This window comes from Gallus gallus, chromosome 5, assembly GCF_016699485.2.
Source record: "Gallus gallus isolate bGalGal1 chromosome 5, bGalGal1.mat.broiler.GRCg7b, whole genome shotgun sequence".
In the NCBI taxonomy this organism is placed as follows: domain Eukaryota; kingdom Metazoa; phylum Chordata; class Aves; order Galliformes; family Phasianidae; genus Gallus; species Gallus gallus.
In genome coordinates, this window is record NC_052536.1 from 21,874,517 (window position 1) to 21,898,189 (window position 23,673).

The 23,673-nt window shown below is 39.6% G+C and overlaps 1 protein-coding gene across 1 annotated transcript; it reads left to right on the forward strand.

Annotated features, from left to right (window-relative positions):
• The first annotated feature begins 10,721 nt into the window (after positions 1-10,721).
• On the forward strand, positions 10,722-22,602 carry ASTL (astacin like metalloendopeptidase). The gene is made up of 13 exons (NM_001305090.3): positions 10,722-10,822; positions 11,052-11,076; positions 14,221-14,237; positions 14,904-14,928; positions 15,886-15,957; positions 16,976-17,110; positions 17,738-17,855; positions 18,386-18,564; positions 18,687-18,771; positions 19,270-19,397; positions 20,427-20,542; positions 20,979-21,204; positions 22,317-22,602. Exons 1-13 carry the CDS (start codon positions 10,754-10,756, stop codon positions 22,349-22,351), a joined length of 1,230 nt encoding a protein of 409 aa, NP_001292019.2. The 5' UTR covers positions 10,722-10,753; the 3' UTR covers positions 22,352-22,602.
• Positions 22,603-23,673: the final 1,071 nt, after the last annotated feature.

Below are 23,673 nucleotides of genomic sequence, written 5' to 3' on the forward strand. Positions count from 1 at the left end.
CAGGGGGGTGGAACCAGATGATCTTTGAGGTCCCTTCCAACACAGGCTATTCTATGATTAAACTGAAGAAGCCACAAACCAGTGTGGCCTTCTCTGTTGTTCCATGCTCACATCACGCCACAAAGCCCAGCACTAAAACAAGCTCTGTACTTCTCCAGGTGTACTGCTTTAGCATGAGATCTTAGCATCTTAGTGATGGTGGTTCTGAAAGAAAATGCTATCTCCAGCTCAGATTAGAGCTGTGTGAATAAAAGCAAACTAAATCACTGCCAGTGCAGCTGAAGGGCGCAGTTCAGGAAATTGGCACATGCAAGCTTATGTTTGTGCCCTGTTAACAGCTGAGATTTAAGCAAATGAGCAAATGTTTTCCTACATAGGGGAGAGTATCCTGCTGAGAGCAGATAAAACGAGCCAAATATTCAGCTTCTCTGTCAAATTCTTCTAACTTGCTATTGAAAACCTAGGAGAACAGGAATGCAAAGAACACTTTTGTGCCCAACTTTCTCTATTTCATCTAAGAATTGGATCTGTCTGGTTGGAGAAGCAGAGCTCAGTTTTACACATACATCTCCATTGCAAGTGTAATGTTTATTTCTTTTCTGCTCTATAATTTTTAACAATCTCAGGAGATTCGAAAATCCTGAGGTGTCAAAACACTAAATTATGCATTAAGTGTATTTGCAATAAAATGCTGCCTCCTAGAGGCAGTAATATTTTTTTTACACTTTCTTCTAAGAGTTGGATTTTTACAGTACAGTTTTGGTTTTTAAAGGCCATTGCTGTAAAGGATATTTTGAAGAGAAAAGCATTGGGTTTTCATACTATTAGCTAAAATGAGGTCTCTAGCCATGTTAAGGTCACAAAGCCACGAAATGGATGTTGGCTATAAACTCTTAGTTGTATCCATTTCTTGTTTTGAGTTGTCTTTAAATCTTTATGCACAGGATAATATGCTATTTTATTTTCAAGCTATCTCTGGATAATTTGCTGATTAAATTTTGTAAATGAGTCAGTGTTACGTACCAAAAGAAGTTGTCTTCTGTGTTCCATTCCTTCTCAGTGAAGAGGTTGATGAAGAAAAATATGATTCCAAATACAAGCTGATCTTACAGATTATGCAGCTGAAAATATACACAATCATTATGTACTTCATTCTCATTTCCAGTACACCCAACCTGATACCTTGTGGTCTGACTTACTGAAGAGCTGAGCATTCATTTCTGCAGCAAAACTCCATGGGAGCCATGCCTGAGGTTGCTATTTTTTTTTTTTTTGGCAATGTTTAAACCTATTCTCAAATCCCTTTACCAAAACAGAAGGCAAGGTCGCATGCGTTTTGCTGTTCACAGGACTATGTTTAGCCAGTGTATTAAGATGCACAAAGTTATTTGCCATCACTTTAGCCAGCAGTTCACTGCCCCCTCCCCATGCCCTGCTTTCAACCCAGATGGTGCCAATCACACACTGCTGTTTGGTTGTTGTGAGCAATGGATGCGTGCCCAGGACTGGGCCATGCCACTCAGCAGGGCAGAGCCACTGCCATGATGGTGCAGGGCAGGGGATGGCTGCAGGACGGGCTGGGCCAGGCCATGAGCTGCCCAGATTCCATGGGTTGGACATGCCTGGTCTAGATATTATGTTCCAAATTTCCTTGTAAGAAATTTACAAGGAAGATTCAGGTAGGATTCAGATTCAAAACGAAGATGAGATACTGTATGTGCTTTCCTGTTCTTTTGCACTTCTCTAGGCAGCTGCTAGAGAATATCACCCACTATACAAATCTATTTTTTCTTATATTTTTTAGATAAAACCCTGAAAAAAACAGGTTCTATGAATGTTTATTTGAATCTGTGACTCATGCAAACTGACAGTTTGGCAGCAACAATTGACCCCTTATGCTATCTTTCCATATTTCCATTTTGGTCAAAATTTCATCTCGTTTCCTGTCTGTCAGAAAGGCACTGGTAAGAAATCACACTGGACGGACTGTGAGCCAGTCTCTGTCTGGTCATTCAGTATATTCGGGTCTTTTGCTGGGTATTCTCATCAGCAGAAGCTGCCAGAACCTCAGATGTGGCAGTACCAAATGGTGAATCAGTTTGCAGTATTTTTTGTAACATTATTAATATCAAGAACACCACAGAAACTGTTTTCCCTATGGCAAGGTTGCTTGATCCTGCTTGTTGACATAGAGACAGAAAGAAAACCAGGAAAATATTGCAGATAAGAGAGACTCTCAGTTTCTAGGTCTGGAGTTCAAAAATGATGTCTCTTTGCATGTTCACCTCTAGAGATTGTGTGTGACCTGCAAGTTTTCTTCTGTTTTTGGAACATTTTCTATAACACTTCTGTTATACAAATTTCAGTCAACACTTCAATATACGTAGTGGGTACACACAATCATGTACCCACACATTCCAGTCAAGAGACAAACAGACCTTACTAATGCTTTCTACAAAAAAAAAAAAAAAGCCTTTTCAGAAAACAGCCTACAGCTGTCAGGATAGCTATCTTCTATCAAGATGACTGACAGTGAGTTAAGGTAAAGAGTGGTATGAGTCCATTTTCTTATGACATCCTTCCTGTTCCACCGCTGGGACTCACCTGATGTCCATGTCTTCCTTTGAAATAGTTGCAACTGGGAATTGTTTGTGTTGTTTGCAGAAATATTTGCTGCTTTGAGGTTTTCAAATTGAGATCACAGTGCAGATCTGTCATCGTCCCAGTCAAGTTTGACAGGTAATTGTTAGTCAGAATCAATGTAGTCCTGTGTGAAATAGAGCAATAAGTCTTTCACGCTTCACACTCCAACCAGCATCATTATTGACAGCCTTGCAGATAGTTCTAATCTAAATGATCTTGAGATAGCCACCAGCTTCAGGATTTAGCCACTTCTGCTGTGGTGGAAAACACAAGGCCTGACTGTGGTTGTCCCAGAAAGCTGTACTTGCTCTGCACACAGCTTTCAGTCTCCAGATTAGAAATGGCAGAACCTTCTTCTAAAATGAGGCTGAAAAAGTAACATTCAAGTTTGAGAGGATGTCTCCCATGAATACTCCTTTCAGTTAGCTCTGGGCAACTGTTTCCTTCATTTTCCCAACTGCCCAAATTATCTTTCATAGAGGACTGTTCTTTCAGCAGTGGATTCCCTGACTTGCAGTCCTGTGTTCCCGACTGCCACCTATTCTCTCTGAAAACTCAGTGTTTCAGCTCTGTTGCTGAAAGACCAACTGCTGAAAGACCAACTGCTAAGTTGGTCAGAGGCTTCTTGATTGATAAAGCAGGAGGAAATCTGATGGAGATGTGGAAAAGAGTAAAACCCCTACTGCAAATACCCTTCTTTGTTTATTTCCACTCTGGAATCCACATTCTCTACTCCACTGCTTTGCTCTGCTTTGCCATCTCTCTCTATCCTTTCTCCTGCCCACATTTGTAACCTTTGAAACTAAGTTATACCCCTCCTCTACCCTCATAAAATTTCTATCACCTTTTCCCTCTTCCATCTTCTATTTGTTTATTTTTAATGTCGTCTTCTCTTGCCCTTACAGAATGAGAATCTGTTGTTTACTGAGACAGAAGTCTGTTTCATCTATGTCTTATTTACATTTGATCCATTCCCTCTGTTCTATATTATAGTTTACAGATTCCAGTTCCAATCCCCCTGCTGCGGGCAAGGACACCTTCCACTAGACCAGGTTACTCAGAGCCCCATCCCATGTGGCCTTGAACACCTCCAGGAATGTCTTCTTTTTCACCATCTGTTGCTAGTCTTCCTGAGTTGGTACAATCATATGCAGAGGGACTACTCTCTGCTATCTAATCTGGGCAGCCATAAGAAATTTTCTTATACTCTTTATTAAGTATTTAAGACAATCTGTAGTTTCACTGCAGGCATTTTTTATATATTCTGTGTTCAAACTGATTGAACTCAGTTTTGTCTTCTTACAATGTAGAATATCACACTGATATCAATGTCTTCTCCTCATGGAGCTCATATGAGTTTAGGTTTAGCATAGTCATACCAAAACTCCTGGTTTTCCCATCCAAGTTACCTTCATCATCCAGCTTCTGTCACATCTTCAGTTACATTCCAAGATCTCTCATCACTGAAAGATCTCCCCCAGTGTGCCACATACGTGTCTTATCAGCAACAATTTACATCTCCTTGGACAATGCCAACCTCTGCTTGCTGTCCATATAAGACTAACGTCTCCAAGGTACTGATTCCGCCATGAACATTTTGTGAGATTATCGGATTTGAATTTGGGACTGAAGCTATGTGTTAGGAGTGCAAGACTGATTGTTACAACGAAGTTATACTTTTGCCTTTCACCTAAATTGTGGCAAAATATGTGAATTCTGTGTCAGAATTTCTTCTCCAAGTTGAGACACACTTGGTACCAGACAGTAAGAGGAAAAGGTCAGAACTTGTCTGTAGAACAGGAACAATTGCGTAATCTTAAACGGTTGCATGGCAAGGTACATTGGAGAGGCTTTTCCCTACAGCTTCTTTTCCCAGTTTGGCTAGCTCTGCACAGATCAAGGCACAGAAACGATGGAACGTATAAACCACACTATGCTAAGATTCAGAGGCTATTTCTTTATTTAAAACAACAGCGTAGATGGTCAAATAGCCTCAAAATCTTGTTAAGCCATGGTAAAATAAATAGTTTTCCTGGATACTTGAGTTAATCGGATAAAAAGATTGACTTGATCATGTGATACACATTTTTTTTCCTATTTGCATTTTATTTATTTAATTAGTTATTTAGTTACTTCATCGCAAAACCAAGCACCATAGCAGTGTGATGTTTCTTCCTCAAACCTCAAGTTATCAGATTTGCAATGGTTCAAGGGTAGTAAAAATTCATTTAATAGCAGGCAACAGAAGCTGCCTCTAAGGCCCTCATAAATTCTTGAAGAAATGAACACTGGTTTAAAGTTTATTGTCAACTGATGGTTCCAATGTTAATATTTAATTACTTACTCTTTTAAAAACAAGACAGGGATTGTGAAGGTTGAACTTTAACTTTCCCCGGAGTACATTTCTGGGGATCCAGATAAAGTCAGACGCAGAGGAAGTGTCCAAACTCACCTGCCCAGAAGGCATGAGAGAAATGACAAATTGCCCTTCCAGGAGAGGAAGCGAAGCTATAAGCTTACCTGGTAAATGGGTGCAATTCCTGGGGAGGTTCACCTTGCAAAAAGAATCTGCATTCAAAAAAACACAGTAAGACTAAAAATGACATCTCAAGATTACCACTGATATATTCAAAAATCCTGGAGAGAGGATAGTCAGGAAGCCAGCAAGTAAAAATTGAGCAAAGGTATTAAGACAGATGGTACAAGCAGTCTTCCTGCTGAGGTAAAAAGCAAAACAAAATAAATCAGGGATGTGCAGCTAGCTGATGCAGATGATCATGCACGGGAGCGTATTTGTCCCTGAGTGAGAGATAATGAGTAGGGTTACCAATGGACTCAGTCAGAGAGATCTATACACTGTAAGGCTGAGATTTGTGCTTTTCACTGATGGCACACATTGTCTGCTCCCATGCACTCGTCTGAAAAGCAGGCATGAGGTGACAGCTCAATTCCCATATTTAAGACATCAAAGAAATTTTTACAGTGGTAACTTTTGGAGCACAGTTAGTGAGACTGAAAGCTATCAGCTTGTAAGAAAATTTCCCTTTTCAGAGGAGATGAACCCAAGCAAGGAAGCTGGCTGGCATTGCGCAACCCATCACAAGGAGACCCAGGCAGGAGACTTTCCCAGTGAGCAGCTTGGGCAGCACTGTGTGATGGCAATGTGTCCCTGCAGAGGGCAGAGACCAAACATAACCCCAGGCAACGCTCCAACAGCTCTCACCTTACCCCATCACAAGGATTCCTTTGCAATCAGCCTGACATTGTCCTGCAGGCTGGAAACATTGTTCTGCAAAACCTTTGATCTGTCCATTCCTCACCTAAGGGCAGCAGACAAATCAGATCTCTTCTCTTGATAAAAGGAAGGAATTTGTTGGGTTTTTTTCTTTTTTTCTTTTTTTTTCTTTTTTCTTTTTTTTTCAAGACAAACAGAAGTTCATTACTAGAGTGGTCCAAATTAAAGTTCCAGTTTCATCACCTCCGTTCCCCTTCCCCACCTTAAGTAATCTTTGGGTCATACATCTTGTTAAGTGCTAGTTTAATTGCAGAATTATGCTATGATAGATATGATCTTGAGATGTTATTTTGAAACGAAAAACAATTTTACTCACGCATTTATTTTAACAGTTATGATGCTTTGACTTTTTTCATGTGTTTCTTAAAGTTTTTTTTTTCTAACTGCACATTTTTCCTTTGTAAAGAGCAGCCCACAATCAAAAGAAGTGTTTTTCTTCATTATCCCTTGTTTCTGGCTCACTGAATAGAGAATTGGCTGATCAGTAGCAAGCAAAAGTTCATCACTTAGGTTCAAGCCTTGTCAGAGGAGCACTGCTAAGGCCAGGACTATGAATGGAGCTGGTCATTAATATTATGCAGGATGTGTAAGTGTGCTGCTAAGGAACCTGCAGACAATGCACAATTAAGAGCTTCTGCAGATGGTGTTAGCAAGAACACGGAACTCCCTCAGAAACTGGAAGCGTGACAGAGAGTGGAATAGGAAATGAGTTGAAGAACTGCAGGTCCTCTCTGGTAGTTAGGATCTGAGGAAGGAGTATGGAGAAGGACATGAAGGACAGCTAAGTATTTTGATTCAACTAGTATGTTCTTGGGTGTGGGAAAACAGCTTCTAAGTGAACTTTGCCTTACCTAGAGTTGACTTTTATGACACTTGTCAGTCTTCTTCTGGACAAGGACGTGATGTCAATGCTGGCTATCTATGAAAACCTCAGAAACTTCAATACCAGCAAAGTTCTGTACTGGTAGATGTTAACCGAACCAAAATTATTCACCCCTAGTCATTGCATTACCAAAAGGGTCTAAGCAATTTGGAAGGAATTCAAAGACTATCAAATGTGACTGCAGATCAAGAAGTTATGAAAAAAGGTCAGAAAGTCCTTTAAGCAAACCTAGAAAGACCTTGTGTGAGAACTGATTTATGGTTGAAAAGTATCACAGCTGAAAGATAATAAAGATACCAAGGAAAAGAAAGCTAATTCTGTGTGATAGTGTTACAATAGCTAGAAGTAGTGAGAAACAAACTAAAAGGCATGAAGTAGAAGGACTGCACAGGAGCAGTCCTCCTGACTAGAGCATTTGAGTTCAGAACAAATGAGCCCAGAGCTGAGCTGAGACTGACATTCCTGTTCCAAAAAAATGAGTCAGAATACTGAAATATCCCACAACAGACATTCCTGAAAAATGATACTGAGCTTTCTGTCTAAAATAATATATTTTTGGTTAAGACTTGTCGCTAACCCTGAACTGTAGGTGTAATTGTGTGGTTTATTTACATGATGCCAGTAGCCCACAGTGAAATCATGTGGATAACATTGTGATCATACAGTTATGTGTTGTAAACCACAGCATTGCTCCAGTGGTTGGTTTTGTTAAAGTCACATGGTTCAAAATCTTTAAGACTTTTCAGTATTTTACCATGAATTGAGTAAGATAGGTACAATGTAACTTCCATAAGCTGTGAAAATGTATGTTTTTAAATCAACATATATCCAACCTGCATCAGTTCAACAATTTTATTATATTGTATTTTCCTGTATTTTACTACATAGCATTTAGTAGCTAGTAGTTATACTGCTTAGTAGTTATTGATGTCTTATTTCTTTTTTGTAACAAGTTCTTGGTGGTTTACATTATTTTCTGGGGGCTGTTTATGATGAAGCACATCACAGAGAATAACAATTGTGTAGCTTGTATGTCTAAAGAATATATGACTGAGCAAAATCTGAAGGATGTCTACAGAAGAGCTGTAACTTCTATACACCTGCTGTTTTGATTTTGGCTATCTACAGCTTAGAGTGAGCTCTCACATGCAACATAATTTTTTTTCATTTCTATATCGTAAAAGCTTTTCTTGCTTATGCATACAGATTTCTGCAGGTATGTATTTGTCCTCAGGAATAAATAACTCCAAGTTTTGTAGTGTTCTCTCAGGAGTAGTGCTCTTTTTTGCTGATGGATGTCTTGCAGATAATGATGCTGCTCGAGTATCCCTTGATATTTTACTGTTGGTTTTGGACACCTGCCAATCATTTTTCTCAGGTGCAAAGTATCATAGAAACATAGATTGGCTTAAGTTGGAGCAAACCTTTAAAGATCATCTAGTCCCAAACCCCCACTTTGGTCAGGGCTGCCACCCACCAGTTCAGGCTGCTCAGGGCCCCATCCACCCTGGCTTTGAACGCCTCCAGGGATGGGGCGTCCTCAGCTCTCTGGACAGCCTGTACCAGTGCCTCAGCACCCTCTGAATAAAACATTTCTTCCTGACATCTAATCTGATTATCCCCTCTTTTAGTTTAAAGCCATTCCCCCTTGTCCTGTCCCTACTGTCCACCAGAAATTGAGATATATGAACAGAAGAACTCAAGTCCAGACAAAATTTCCCATGTGCAAGGACAGGCTCATCTTTGTTAAGTCCTACTTTGGCTCCTAAATGTTCAAAGACTATTTGGCATCTCTTCTGCCAGAGATACTAGCTTTTCTGGACACAGTAAAACTATGTATTATTTTTTGCAATATCTTGACAGATTTTTTTTTTTTTTTTTTTTTGTCTAGTGAAAATATGGCTGTTGATAATTCCTTTCCCATGAATACTGCATTTATGAAAACATTGAAATATTGAATCCAAAGCACATGGACAAATGGAAGCTGATAGGATCTCCAGGATAGGCAGCAGGCACAATGTGTCAGTCACCATTCCCCCTTGTTCTGTTGTGCGTGCTTTGCCAGTCGTAGCATTTACATCCACATTCTTTACCATAGCAGCAATCTCTTTCATCATCACTGGTGTTAGCATATGGAAAAGGTGGCATGCAGCAATCCGTCTTACAAAGTGCTTAATATGTCAGTGTTAGCACATCCAGCACAGCACGTGCAGCATCCCTGTTGCCAGTCCCATTCCCTCACTCCCTCCTGAGTACAGGCAGTTAATTAATCAGTCACTTGGGAGGCTGTAGCATTTTCCCAGCAACAAGCTACAAAGATGCTAAGTTTACTGATCTTTCTGAGTTTAACCCCTTGTTTTATTCCTTCAGTATCTCTGATCTCTCCTTTTGTTCCTGGACTGGTTTTCCCTGAGGGTAGTCTGACCTTTAGTTTTTTTTCCCTTAATTCTAATGCAAGTGAGCAGATTATACACAAGTCTCATTCTGTGGTGGTCTGTTTTTTTAATACTTTTTTGCATACTAAGGCATCTGGAATCAAGGAACTCCACTTTGCCCTTGGATTGAGGGAGAAGCCTGGAGAACTACACCAGAACCGCAGACCAGATCTGCACCACTTTGCTTCAGCGCAAGGAAGATTTTCATCACTATCCTGCCCAAATACAAAGAAAGGCATTTAGCATTGCTTAGTGCAAATATTTATGCACACAGAGGGACACAAAGACTGCCCATGTCGGCACGATTAGCATGCTGACTGTGCCTGCTTAATCTTTGTTCTTTCATGGTGACCAGGGACGTGCGCTGCCCTGCTTCTGGCATCCAGGGCATACTGAACTGCAGCCAGAGAGGCAACAAGCAGTATTCTGCTGTGCTGCCTCCCTGTGGGGAGTTCATCCCTGGGTTTTGTCAACTCAGACTCTCCTAAAATAGACAACAGTGTGTGACTGTGAACTTTCATCAAGCACCTAATAGTAATACCTGACAATGTGATTTAGGTGACATTTCACTGTGATACCTACCCTCGACTGGGTTTCATCTTGTAAAAAACAGGTGCAAAGATCTCTCCTACTGTACTACTACTTGTTTCTTTCTTGATTCATTCACCAACATGGGTAACTGCTTCTCTGTGCATGGAAAATGTACACTGACACAAAGCAAGGATGTATGAGAGAGCAGATAATTGCCCAGGTACAGCACCTTCAGCAAGTATTTCACCAAGATTTGCTGCAATAAAGAGGCCATGACAAGATACTGCTGTGACAAGAGACCTCCTCCAAGCATTTCTTGCTAGGTCTGCTTTTTGATTCCTACATGCAGTTCTGGAGAAGAAAACTCAGTAAGCGGTGATCTGTTAATCATTCTGTAGATGGGTGAATGGAAAACACTGCTTGTGCTGCTCAGGATATCTACTCAGGGAAGATGCAGACATGACCTCACTGGACAGTGATTTTTCACATGGTCCAAAGTAGCAAAATACTATTACAGCCTTCTGTGCTTTCCATGAGATACAGAAAAAGTCACCCACCATCTGAAATCCAACCAATACAGTACCCTGAAAAGCTCTCCAGGCACAAGGGCTTCTCAGGTGGCATCAGTCAAATTGAGCACTTAAGGAAATATCCTCCAAGAAACACAGAAAGTGCGTGGTAGCATGGCATGAGGTTGATCCAGGTTCAGAGAGCAGTGTGAACGACACTGTGGAGACAGGAGATGCTATAGATCACAGTGACAGCAACGGTGCAGCACTGGGAGATGCCCCGGGGCTAAATTGGCTGTTGAGGCTAGGAAAGAAATTTGCTTCCTGCTTGGATCCCCATTGGCTAGGGATGATATTTTGAGCCCTGTCAGGGCAGGCTCTGCTGGTATATATAGCAGCAGCACTCCTGAACTGATAGAGATTAGGACGAGCATTGAGGGTCTGTCAGGGCTGGAGAATGGATCTGAAAATGCTCCTAATCTTCATTGCATTTCTGCTTCCCACTGTACTGGGCTTCCCTATTCAGGTGAGAGAAGTTCTAGGCAGCCCTGCTCTTTCTTCCACTTGACTTGCTTTTCCTGGGGTTAAGCTGTGGAGACACATTTTGAGAAATTTCTGACAAGTAAAATACCAGAAATATAATAAGATAAGAAGTCTATTTCTTTTGTCTTGCTTTTTTGATCTGATTTTGATGCTATTGTTGCTGCCCTCATGAGCTAAGGAAAATTAACATCTTTTACCTATTTATTTTGCAGAACAACTATGAAAACAGCACAGCAAGTAAGTTGGATTTCTACTGATTTTAAAGACAAGTGTTAATTCTTGACTTTGTATCTAGTAAATTACATAACAGCAATTTAGGGTTTTGGTTGTTGTCTGATGCAAGTAATGTAGTTTTGGTGATAACTTCAAATATACAATTTTTACAAGCTTAATGTGTAACTACAGTCATTATACTGGCAGGAATAACCATCCCACTAATATGCATGTATAAGGGATTTAGTGAGATTGTGGTTTTCTTTTTGCATACTTACTAAGGTATATATTTTGAAGAAAGTTATTATTACCAAGTGTATGGCCTCCCAATGTCTTTGTGGAATGAACAAACAACAGCTGAAATAACGAGCAATTAAGATATGTTTAAAGCAGAGCTTCCACAAGGTAGGAAAAGTTCAGGCTGTCACATCTCAGTGCTTCTAGCAGTAGTGCCAGACAGAAGGATCTGTCTGGGTGCAGCAGAACAAAAGATATGAAGGAAGAAGATCTATGCTGCTCTTACTTAGTGAGGAACAGAGAAAAGGTGGTGAGATCTGTGCTGCGGAGAGAACCACGTGTCCTGCAGGTGCCATTCTGTGCAGTGTGGTAGGTTCTGAAATGAATGACAGGCTGTGTTGTGGTGCTGCTGGTTTTGTGGTTACACATAACTGTACTGCTGTGAGCTGCTTGGCTGGAACATGGGGCTGGCAAAGAGGCCACAGGAAAGAGGAAAAAAAGGCACAGTGATGAAAGTGTCTGCATGTCATCAGTGATGTGCATGTTGTGGTAGACAAAACTGTTGACAAATTGATTTTACTGGTAGCAGAGACAGTTAAAAGTTCTGAGTCAGAGAAGACTCAGAGCTGTGTGTCTGAGTGCCTCCCACTGTATTCCTTGGCTGCATCAGATTGAACAGAAGCTTTGACTTCACTGCATCAAAACACATAAAAATGGAAGAAGAGTCAGAAGGGTATAAAAGATTTATAAGTTTAAATTTCATCAATGTGTGGTAAATACAGGTGAACACATAAGACCAATTTGCTGGTGAGTGACAACTGTAGAGCACCAACTTTCTTGTTCCTAATTTGCTTTTGGGCTGAATGCAGATGACTTCCAACAGATGTGCTTTACACTTACTTTCTGGATGTGGTTTGTTAGGTTAATTTAGATGTGATTTTAAACACTTGGAAATTCAATTTTAATGTTGAATTTTGATATCTATCCTTTAAACTGAGCACTTGGAAAAGACTCAGCTATTCATTCACCTCCTTGCCTGCCTTGGTGCAGCAGTAAAAAAAAAAAAAAAAAAAGGACAGGAGGTGTCAGAAAAAGCTTTGCATTGTTACTGTGACAGAAAACAAAGAGTACAGGCTTAACAGAACAGCTTCTGTCAATTTGCAAAATAGAATGGGATTATTGCAGATTTCCAGAGAAGGTCAATGGAAATAAACCTGTAGGTAGACCTTAATAGCAGCAAGAAACTGCCAGGTGTAGAGGTGATATGTAGTGAGAGGAAGATTTGCTTGACATATTCAGAAGAAGAAAGTGGCTAATGAAAACTGACCAGTGCTTCTTTTGAGATGTATCTTATGGCATGGAAGAAAAGGGATGTAAATTTACTATTCAGCAAATTTGGAGTCAATGGAGAGACATGCTTGCTGGAACTTGAAGTTGCAGGGTTACTGGACCAAGTTTTAATTGACCACTGTCACTACTTTTTGTGCCTTTTGAGACATCTTTCAGTATTTACACTGCAGGGTAAGTTTGAACTGTATCATTTCAAAATCTGTATCATATCAGGTATTAATTTGATCAGACACATGGTAGAGGCCTTCTGTGTTGTCTCACTTGAGCTTTAGAAAGGTGTCCTGGACTTTATGAGCCTAGGAATCTGAAGCATAATTTCCACTGACTTTGACTAGTCAACTGATCTAATGCTTCTTGTGTACATGAATTCTGAAACTGGTCTGTTCAACTCAAAATGTGCTTTCCAGAAGAATTTTTTTATGCACCACTGACCTCTTTGATGGGAATTGATTGAACATTAATTAAATATACAAAAGTCATCAGAGTGGGGTTTCTTTAGCATGCCTCTGAAGTAACACCCTGTACAGGCAGATTAAAGATTTTCTGGCTAAACTGAAGCAATTCTACTGGTTCTGGAGAAACCCCCTTAGCACGTTTGGGCAATAACCACCTAGATCAATGGAAGCTGTGAAAAGGGAAAGGTGCTGCAAGGTGTGATGGACATTGATAGCCTCTATATCTTCTGTTGAAAACACATGGTCAGAAAGTCATGCAACATGGATGGGCATAGAAATATGCAAATTGTTTGCATAAGTGTGGTGTTGGATGGGATAAAAATAATGGTTTTATATTTAGACAGAGAAGACTACAATTATTAACAACATGGAAGAGATACTAGAAAGACTTGTGGCATATCCATCATACTTAAGAACAGGTCAAGCAAACAGTGTTCAAGAGTAACATAGATAAAACTGCTTCTGCCTTAGGGAAACTAGACAAACTGGATGACCTTCAGAGAATCTTTCCATTTCTGTACTTTTACAATGCTGTAACAAAGAAATTTCTGCTCAGAAACCTATATATCAGATTTTCCTTTTTATGTTGGTATCTAGAAATTAATTTTTAGCAGAAATCAAAAGATGCTACATTAGAAAAATGTCTTAGAAATAAGGATGGTTCCAAGATGCTGTGAGATACCCAGATGAAGCCAGGGTTATTTGTCTAACCCTAAATGATAGCCTTCATTCAATTGCATAATTTTATGCTTTGGCTCTCTGAAACCAGAGAGGACCGCTTAGCTGTTATCCTGCACCTTTTCCAGTGAAATCTGGGGACAAAGCATGTTTTTGTTCCAAGTTTCTTCTGTCATTATCCACTCTGAAGCTGCTAACATGCTTTGCTGATATCTTAGATGGTAAATAATCATGATTCTGTCCTGCTAGGAATTTTCATAGCTGTTTGTCTAAATCTCAGTTTAATTTCTGTTTATATTTAGCAGTTAGTGCACGCCCTATTCCTTCAAGCAAGGGCACCTGCCAAAGGTGTTCTAATGGCTGAGGAGCCTATAATATTGAAGTTGAAGTTGCATTCAGAATCTAATTTGTCCCTTTTTCTTGTCTTTTTCTTCCTTTCTTTTTGCAGCAACAGAATCTACTCAGGTAAGGACAGCTAAATCATCTCCTTTGTTCACTTTGGTGTCCAGTATTGACTTCAAGACTCATCTACTCCACCTACCTCCAGCTGAGCTGGAAAGTCTCCCGAGATAAAAAATGCCAGAGTGCTCAGTGTCCTTCCCTATCCCATTTATTGCTTCACAATGCCCAAATACAGACAAAATCCCAGGACGATTTTGCCTGCTCTGGAATCATAGAGAAAACTCAAACCTGCTTTTAATTTCTGCAAGACAATGGAAGCATGGCAATTTGTTTTGCTACTGACGTGACCTCCCCATACTAGCCTAGCACCACAGATATGGGACAGTATTAAGGGGGTTTCATCAGAGAATTCACCAGTTCTTGTGCTCTTACTAGCTGGGAGATAAATGAAGCTAGAAGCTCTGAAACATGCTACATGCCTTAAAATGCATTACATGACTCTTCAGTTTTCGTTATGATATCTACATATGCCAAAAGACAGCAAAGAAAAATATCTACCACAACATGGTAGTACTTATCTTACTCATGAGACAGTAAATAAGAACTCAAAACTGCAGTGGTGCTTAAAACAGTAGTCCTTATGTTCCTTTGCATCTTACTTTTTTTTTTTTCTTCATATTTATGTTATAATATCAACTGTGAGATAAAACTAATGCATTATCCTTGTAGGTTACTACAGAAGAGGATATATATGGTATGTATTATTACATCTGTCTACATCTACTATTACATATGTAAATATTTGCTAGAGTATAACAGTTGTTAACTACTCAATTAGTATAGAAAATAGCACATGCTTAACACAAGTTAATCTCAGGGAAGGAATTTTAAATGAATGCACTCACCAGAGTATTTCATGCAAAGCAGAGTCTTTTGATTGTGCCCAACTTTTTGGCTTAGCTAAAAATCTGTTAATTTTGCTAAGAATGGCTCTGCATAGATAATGACTTAAGTAACTTCTGAAGGTAACGACAATCACAGAGACCATCTGCCTACTCTGTTTCTTGATGTCAAGACACAAAGAAAGGCACTCAGACTCAGCTGATTTTATTCACTGCAGAGCCCGGAAGTCCCTGATTCTGAGCTTATGTGGGGACCACAGTCTCATTCACGAAACAGGAATTCAGTTCTGATTTCATTGTTTTAAAGGGTTTTTCAAGAAGAGTGTACCCAGCAGTAAGGAGCAGGACTACCCTCCAACCATATTTATCCTGATATGTTAGTGGGTTGTTTGTGGAGTGTGCATGTAGGACAGCTGTACTTACTGAGTGAAAGGAAGATGTATAGACAAGAAGAATTGCCAGCCAGCCTCCTACAGAGGATAAAACCTCTTAAGAAGAGCCAGAAGAACGAGTATTTAAAGTACAATGAGTAAATAACAAAGTAGAGAGAAAGATTGAAAGGAAATGGCTCTTGGTACTAGATTAAGGCCAAAACAGGCACAGCTGTTGGGATGTTCACAAGACTGCATCACTGAGCAAAGATATATATGACTGAACATCGTGCCAACACATAAATAGGCTCAGTGAGTTTCAGTGCACCACTGTAATCAGGACCAGAGCAAAGGTAGTTCCTGGAAACTCTTCAGGTTAAAAACCAGGATTCAGATTTCCCTTCAGAATTAGAGAGTGATACTCTATTTTCTACACAGACTCTCCATCGCCAGCAGAGACAGACTCTGAAGATGAACTTATTTTTAACAGAATTTTGGAAGTTAACAAAGGTAATGCTATCAAAGTTCTCCTTATATATGGCCTTTCTGCTGATTTGGAGGGGCAACAGGGGAGGTACAATGCCTTAGCACAGTCAATGCAAACATTTTTTCTGTCTTACACATACATACGTGAGAAACCTCCCGAGACTGGCCACAGGGAACGCCTTGTCTGGGTTATCTACTGAAGGCCTACTGTACCTGAAATATCTTGTTAATATTGAAGATGATATCAGATGTGTAGCTCAATTGCCTTCACAAGCATCTTCTTCAGCTTTAGCCTTCAACATCTTGGTCTTTCTGTGGACACAGAACGAGAAGTTGGATAATTGGATGCTTTGTTATTTAACTGCCTGAGTGCAAGCATTACTTGCATTCAGTCATTGTACTGCTTTGCAGTACAGACTCCTACATTAGCACCAATCAGTTCCAAGCCTCCCGCTCTAGATATTCTGCACCTTCATTCTTCTAATTCACCACTTTCTATCAGCTTTGCTTTTTCACATTTTCAGGGAGGGGAAAATGTCATTCTTGAAAGTCTACTCCTGCCTGAAGAAACAGACACAAACTTTTTCTACGGTTTGCTACAGATATCACTCCTTCCAGTTTGTCCCACCACACTCTTGCCTTCCTGTATTTCCTTACTGATCCCTCTGCCTTTGTACAGGACACTTCTCAGGCAAGTGTTTAATGGCATTTACTCAATGTAACATGGTGAGTGAAGTACCAAAGTACAGTGTTTCTCTCACTATTTGAGCTACTTTCAATCCTTCGCTGTTTTGCCTAAAATCCTTCCCAACAGAGTTGGAGCTTCCTACCTGTCCTCTTAGCTAAGAACAGTATAGCAAAGGTAGGGAAGCAGACAATGTCCATCTAGCAAAATAGTCCTGTCACTTCCTATGCTGAGCAGGAGCATGCCTGGGGAAAAATATGAAGGAGAGCAAGTAGAATGACACCTTTCCAAATATGCCCTAGTCAGCTCACAGCGATCTATGGCTCAGGTATTTCCATCCCTTCTTTCTCACCACAGACAGCTCTCAGTACTTGCAAGAAGGTGACATAGTCCCTCGAAGGAGCCGCAGTGCCATCAACTGTCGCAATTGCTATTGGCCTCAGTCCAGGGATGGGATTGTTCGTATTCCCTATGTCTTGGATCCTACATATGGTGGGTATAAATTTCCTTGCTTCCTTTTCCTTAATGGATTTTATCCAATAAACTTCAGATAGAAACCTACTTCCAGAGGACACACAAACAGTTGATGAAATCTATTTTAAGGATTTATTTCTGCTATGCAAGTACAGATTAATTGTAAATTACAAAAAATCAACAGATCAAATTTCATTGAGCAGTTGGTATCCATAATGTTTTGAGTACAGTCTCTCAGAGACAACATTGATCACATTCTCTAATAGTACCTCCAGAACACCTGCCTTTATGAGATTCATGATCTTTGCAACATAAATGGCCGAAATTTATTAGCAAAATGTCTTCCTACATCTGCCTCCAAATGAACAATCAGAAGTTGTAACAACAATCACTGCTGCAATTTAAACCAAGAAGTTAAGAATAAGATGTTCCCACTTGAATCTTTTTTGACACTAATCTGCATAAGGAGAATCTCATGCCAGGCTAACATCTTAAAGGAAATAAATTACCAAGGAAGAAGCAAGAAAGAGTCTAGTCTAATCCTTATGTCCCTCATCTTCCCTGTTTTTGTGCACCCATGATATTTTAATGGCACTTGTTATGGTTGAGTGACCCCTCACCCCAAATTAACCCTTTCTTCTCCAGAGGAGAACCACGTAAAAGGGATTCGTGAAGCCATGGCAGAATTTGAAACACTGACTTGTATTAATTTTGTGAAACGCAAGACAGAACGTGACTACCTCATCATTAGATCTGCTGATGGGTGAGTTGAAAGATTAATGAGCAAGTTATTTCTACAAAGCTTTTTTGATTCCTCACTATTCACATCTTGTGTGACCTTAAAGAGGAAAAATGTGTGGATTTAGAGAAGAAACTTTGGTTTTTAACAGTGCAAGGTATCCTACAAGATCCTGTGAGAGGACTGTTCAACATATGCTAGCTTTAAAGTGCTATTCATAGCTCCAGTTCTGATACAGGATTCAAAAATTTGGATAAAAATGTTTTTTTTTATATAGGCTGTTAAAATCACTATGTAAAGAAAGCTAGGATGCAGGAGCCTCTTTGCTAATGAAAGTCTTCCAGGACACCTTAGCGATGACCATAAATAGTTGACATTTTCTACATCATGGCCAGTTTTGCCTTTTTGTAGACACTTTCCCGGGGGCAGAATGCAATCCTTCCACTCCCATATCACATGAGATAAGGTTCATGCAAAGTAAAGTACTCTGTACTGTCCTTCTGCCTGTCTGACAATAAAAATCCTGTGAGTCTTCTGCTGATATTCAATCTCAGGTGCTGGTCCAACTATGGAAAAGTAGGAGGTGGACAGACGATATCTGTGATGAAAGGAGGCTGTATGTGGAAAGGAATTATTCAGCACGAACTGGACCACGCTCTGGGGTTTTTGCATGAACATTCTCGAAGTGACAGGGACAAATATGTAAGGATCATGTGGGAGTACATCAGCCCAGGTAAGTACTTTTGACTTCCTCTATATAGGCAGTGGAGTAGACATATCATCCTGTTCCCAGCTCTTCCTTGTTCCCTGAAGTGAGTGTATAAGCGTACACTAATACAGTATCTTATATTACAGCTGACAGACCAGACTTCAAGAAATTTGAAAACTCCAACAATCTCGGTCTTCCCTATGACTATTCTTCAGTAATGCACTATGGCCCGTAAGTAGCAGTACTGTTTTTTTTTAGGAACTCAGATCTTGCATTAGAACTCTTCATAATGCTCTCCCAGCTAGTAGAACACTGCGAGTCAATTCAGTCCTGCTATTCCTCAAGATTAAATCATTATTCTTTAGTTTTCTTTATGGAGTCATTCACAGCTGAACTTGGGAGTAAAGAAAGGCATCAGCTTACTGATGGACATCTTAATCAAACCTAATTGGATACCAGTTAGAGCCACAGCAACAGCCAAGGTAGAAGCCTCAGAAGCTCCCTTAGCTGTTTGGAAAAAAAAAGGGGGGGGGTTAGATAGCTAAGACTGCCTGCTAGTCATCAGTCACAGACAGGTGTGTGAGGGAGAACTGTCTTTTTCCTCTGATTCATACAATTGCTATTTTCCCTCTAAAGGATATAGATTGTGCTATTAAATCCTGAAAAATGATGTTTTGCTTCAAGAACAAAATTTTTCATGGTTTTTTTTGTTTTGTTTTGTTTTTGCAGACACACATTCACTAATACCACTGGAAAAGCAACAATTGTACCGGTTCCTGATGGATCAGTACATATTGGACAGAGGCTGGGGCTGAGCAACTTGGATGTGGCCAAAATCAACAGGCTTTACAATTGCAGTAAGTCCCTCAAAGCTGTCCTTTCACCTGACGATACTCAGCTTCTTGATGGAGGTGTATGAGCGATCTGCAGTGGCAGCAGTTTATCATCAAATACTATGAGATTACTCTCTAAATTCATAGTACCCATATGGTCGCTTTGGGAGAGAATGCAAAGGTCAAGCTGGAGGAATACAGTGATTAGTAAGATACTATTTTCTACCTCAAAAATAAATCAAACACATTCACTGTTTCAGTGTTGTAGCACTGACTTAACTGCATATCACGTTGTAAGCTTCATGGAGTCGTTGGGTTTGTTAGGGCTCAAGGCAAAGCTATTAACCCCACAAAAAGTCAGACATCACTTTCATTCACTGCAGTTTGTATTTAAGACCTGAGTCAAACTTAAAAAGCTGTGGCTCCCCTGAACTGAAACAGTTTCATATTTTGTGCAGCTTTTAGCCTAATAGTTTTCAAACATTTAAGCTGTCATTCTAAACGTGTATTTTCCACTCCTTAATTTTAACTTCTGCATGAAGAAATTATCCTATACAATCAGAGAAATGTGAACACAATGAATGAATACTATTTCTTGCACAGAGGCAAGCCCAAGTCCTCCTCCTCCTAAGTTTAGAACTCAAGTATTGTGGAGGCACCAAAGTTTTCTTGATTCTTCTAACACCACATTACTTCCTCATTCCAGTGGAAGACCATGTGATCAAAGACAGCAAAATGAAGCCTCTGACATTCTTTAAAGAGGCGCAGAAAGAATACTTCATCCTGAGATCCCTTGCTACACTGTGGAGCTCATCAATAAAAATTACTTATTTTTTTCCACATGACTTCACTTCTGATACAGATGCTTATGCATTAGATGAAAATTAGGACATGATTTTTCATGATTTTTCATATTAATCAAGATGTACTGATACCTTGAAATGAATGCTGCCATATCAGAAAGTCATGACCTTTACATTTTGAAGACACTGTAATTTTAAATGAGTGGAAGTTTCTCTAAGTCTGGCACTGAGATAAATGTTTCTCCCTCAGGTCGCTGCAGCACGATTATTGATGCAGCATTTGGGTCACTGAAATCTGCCAACTACCCAAGAAACTATTCAGATAACACCAACTGTGTCTGGCTTATCCGAACTCGATCCAGAAAGGTAATCATAAGTTAATAATGGTCTTGATATATGGCTGAACTAATGTCTTTCCTTGTAAAGCATTGTGCTTTTTTTTCTGCATACCAGTTGCCATATAACATTTTTTTTTTCATGAGAGAGATTTCAAACTAGTCTCTACTTTTCATGTCCTTAAGCCAGGTATGGGAAAAACAACTGCAGAGTTGTGATTTTGGAAAACCTCCATGCAATGGGCTTCAGGTTTGCAAAATCAAGACAAAGCAGTCTGAGCATGGGAGCATTCAGTCGCAGGCTCATTAGATCTGAATCCTGCATCTTCAGGGGATGAGAGGCAAGTAGGGGCAATGAGTTCCAGTTTGGTTTTGTCCACAGCTTGGATTCTGTCTCATTTAGGGGATATTCAAACAAAGAAGTCACATATGTGTGTATGAAAGGCTTGTTTTTGATTGCCTTCCAGATTTCTCTACACTTTCGTGCCTTTGAGCTGAGGACAACCAGAGGCTGTCAGGGTGATTACGTTAAAGTTTATGATGGATCCAGCAAGTATTCTACAGTTTTAATGGACAAAACCTGTGGATCACAGATACCCACTGATGTAGTTTCTTCTAGCAATCTTATGCTCATAGAGTTTGTCACAGATGGTGCTGATACAGCTTCTGGTTTCCAAGCCACCTTTACTTCTGGTAGGTCTGAGAACATGGAAAATGGCAGAGAAAAAAAAGAAAAAAGAAACCCCCCAAAAAAACAACTGTCAAATCAATAGGGGTTCTATCTTCCTCTTTGCTTGTCTCTTGGGAAAACAGTGAGGAAATGATGTCTACGGGATCCATTATTTCCTGCCTTGCTTTTGACCTTATGGATCAGTACTACACTGATACCATTTATTCATTCAAGAAGATGGGGTCATGCTCAGAGCAAATTGTCAGCCCAGTGATTTCCAGATACCATGATTTGCCTTGTCTTTCAGATACACACTATTCCAAAGTATGCAACATTAAGGGTATGATCACTTTAAAATTACTTATAGGGTTACTAGCACAGTAAAATGAGAATAAATCATAACGTAGAATGTAATTACATTGCTTTTCTGAAAAAGATGCAGTTTTTAATCAAGAAGTTCTGAGGGCAAGAAAGACTCATGGCAAACCAAGTCACTCAGCCCTAAAGCAAGAAAAGAGGCAGTATTTCCATGGCCAGGATCCATGGAACTTACCCACCTGAAACACATTCTTTTCAGTCCGATCTAATTAATAACTAGTGCCACAACTATACAGTTCAGTTGCCACAGGCTGTCACATTAGTATGTGTCAGCTGGAATAAAGAAATGTCACTGTGCATTTCTATAGCCAACAGCAAACTATATGTTCAGTAATGCAGCTTGGCTTCATTAGCTGAAGGAAAGCTCAGCAAGCTCATGACCTTGCATTTGTCATGGGCTAACAACATCCGTACAAAGAAATGCAGTAATTTGGGTGTATACCCAAACCTGAACAGCAATATTGCCTGTGTAGTATCCATTTCTGTCAATTGTAGCTGTAGATGGAAAGAAAAACAAGTAAAACCCCCATACCACTTTTATGTATCATAGAGTAAAATAGAATCATAGAATGGCTTGAGTTGAGAAGGACCATAATGATCATCTAGTTTCAACCCCCCTGCTATGTGCAGGGTATCATCAGCTACAAAATGATCTCAGTTTTTAGATAAAATGTGATTTAACTTTTACATAATTTAGAGGTTCTACTGTTTGTTCAGAGTGCTCTGAAAGCTAAATATTCTTTAATTTCACTTACAGCAAAGATCCAAAGAAGATTTAAGATCCGCAACTGATTTAATGAAGAAGAATCTATTCTGTGAATATTGAAATTACGGATTTCCAAATCTGCTCCTATCTTGGCTTGGATCAGTATGCAATTTAATTCTATTAAGAATCAAATTCTTCGTCTTCTTGGAAAAGTTTTTTCCCCAAGCCATATAAATGTATGAATTCTATACATCCTAGTGTATTACCCCTTTTGTCTGCACAATTAATTTATTACCTCTTTCTATTTAACAATTTAATTAAAAGCTTCATAGAAAAAAAAAGCTGTTTCCATTTCTATTTTCCGATAGTCCCTCAAACCATGCACAACATCAGTGTTATCTTACTTCTCAGATACCTTCATTCAGCCACACTGTTGCACACTCTTAAATGCATCACTGATTTCATCATGAGTTCAGACATTTGGCTGGAGAGAACACCTCCAGATTTACAAACACACTTTCTGTTCTCCACAGTCTTCAGCATGAAAGATATTAGTTACTGATAAGTAACTAAAAGCCTGATATTCAAGCTTCCAAAAATTACATCTCTCTTAAATGATCCTGTTATATCCTTAAATCACAAGAAACATGGGCATGACAAAGTTGTTGCCATAAAGGACTGGCACATCCTCTTGTACTGTTCTGGTAGGCAGCGACCAGTTGAAGGGAGCTTTTTTATTCACAAGTAAGTTTTTAGTCCATAGACACATTTAAGCTCACAGGACAAGAGATGGAGTAGACAATGCTGCCAGAGTTCATGTACACCATCAGTTCTTCAGCAAATAAATCTTCAGGGAGGCAAGAAACTAAACTTTCCTTTTCTGATTACTCAGGGAAGACAGAGAACTGTAAGAGTGGCTGAGCTCCTGGAAAGCTCATTTCTTAGAATTCACTTGTAATCACACTTTCAAAATGGCATTATCTTGACTTTTGCACTCTCGTATAATAGACAGACTTAAAATATGGCCAACCCTATTTAATACTTGTAAGCTTAGGCCTTAAAAAAAAAAAGAGAGAGAGAGAGAGAGAGAGAAAGAGAGAGAGAGAGATACTTAAATACTTTTCATGTTCTTCCTTTGTAACATTGGGAACCTTGGAATTTTTTCTGCAGAAATATATTTCTAGAAGAGAACAGTGGGAAGTCAATTTGAACCACAGAGCAAAGTTTATACAGCAAATTACTGACTTTTTTTTCTTTTGTTATTGGAGGCACCAAAGAGCCTGAATTTGCAAGAGTTTGCTCAAAGCTTGGTCAGTATAACATTTGATGAGGAATCAATCACTTCTTTAAAACTAAAGATTCATTAATTACACTGAACATTGCTTCCTCATCCACAGCTACAAATGGC

Bases quoted from the DNA above. Each gene is read 5' to 3' on its own strand.
- ASTL (NM_001305090.3), top strand. From the start codon at position 10,754: ATGGATCTGAAAATGCTCCTAATCTTCATTGCATTTCTGCTTCCCACT. The intron at 17,111-17,737 runs GTGGGTATAAAT...TTTCTTCTCCAG, and splicing joins TGTCTTGGATCCTACATATG to AGGAGAACCACGTAAAAGGG. The intron at 19,398-20,426 runs GTAAGTCCCTCA...TTTCTCCCTCAG, and splicing joins CAACAGGCTTTACAATTGCA to GTCGCTGCAGCACGATTATT.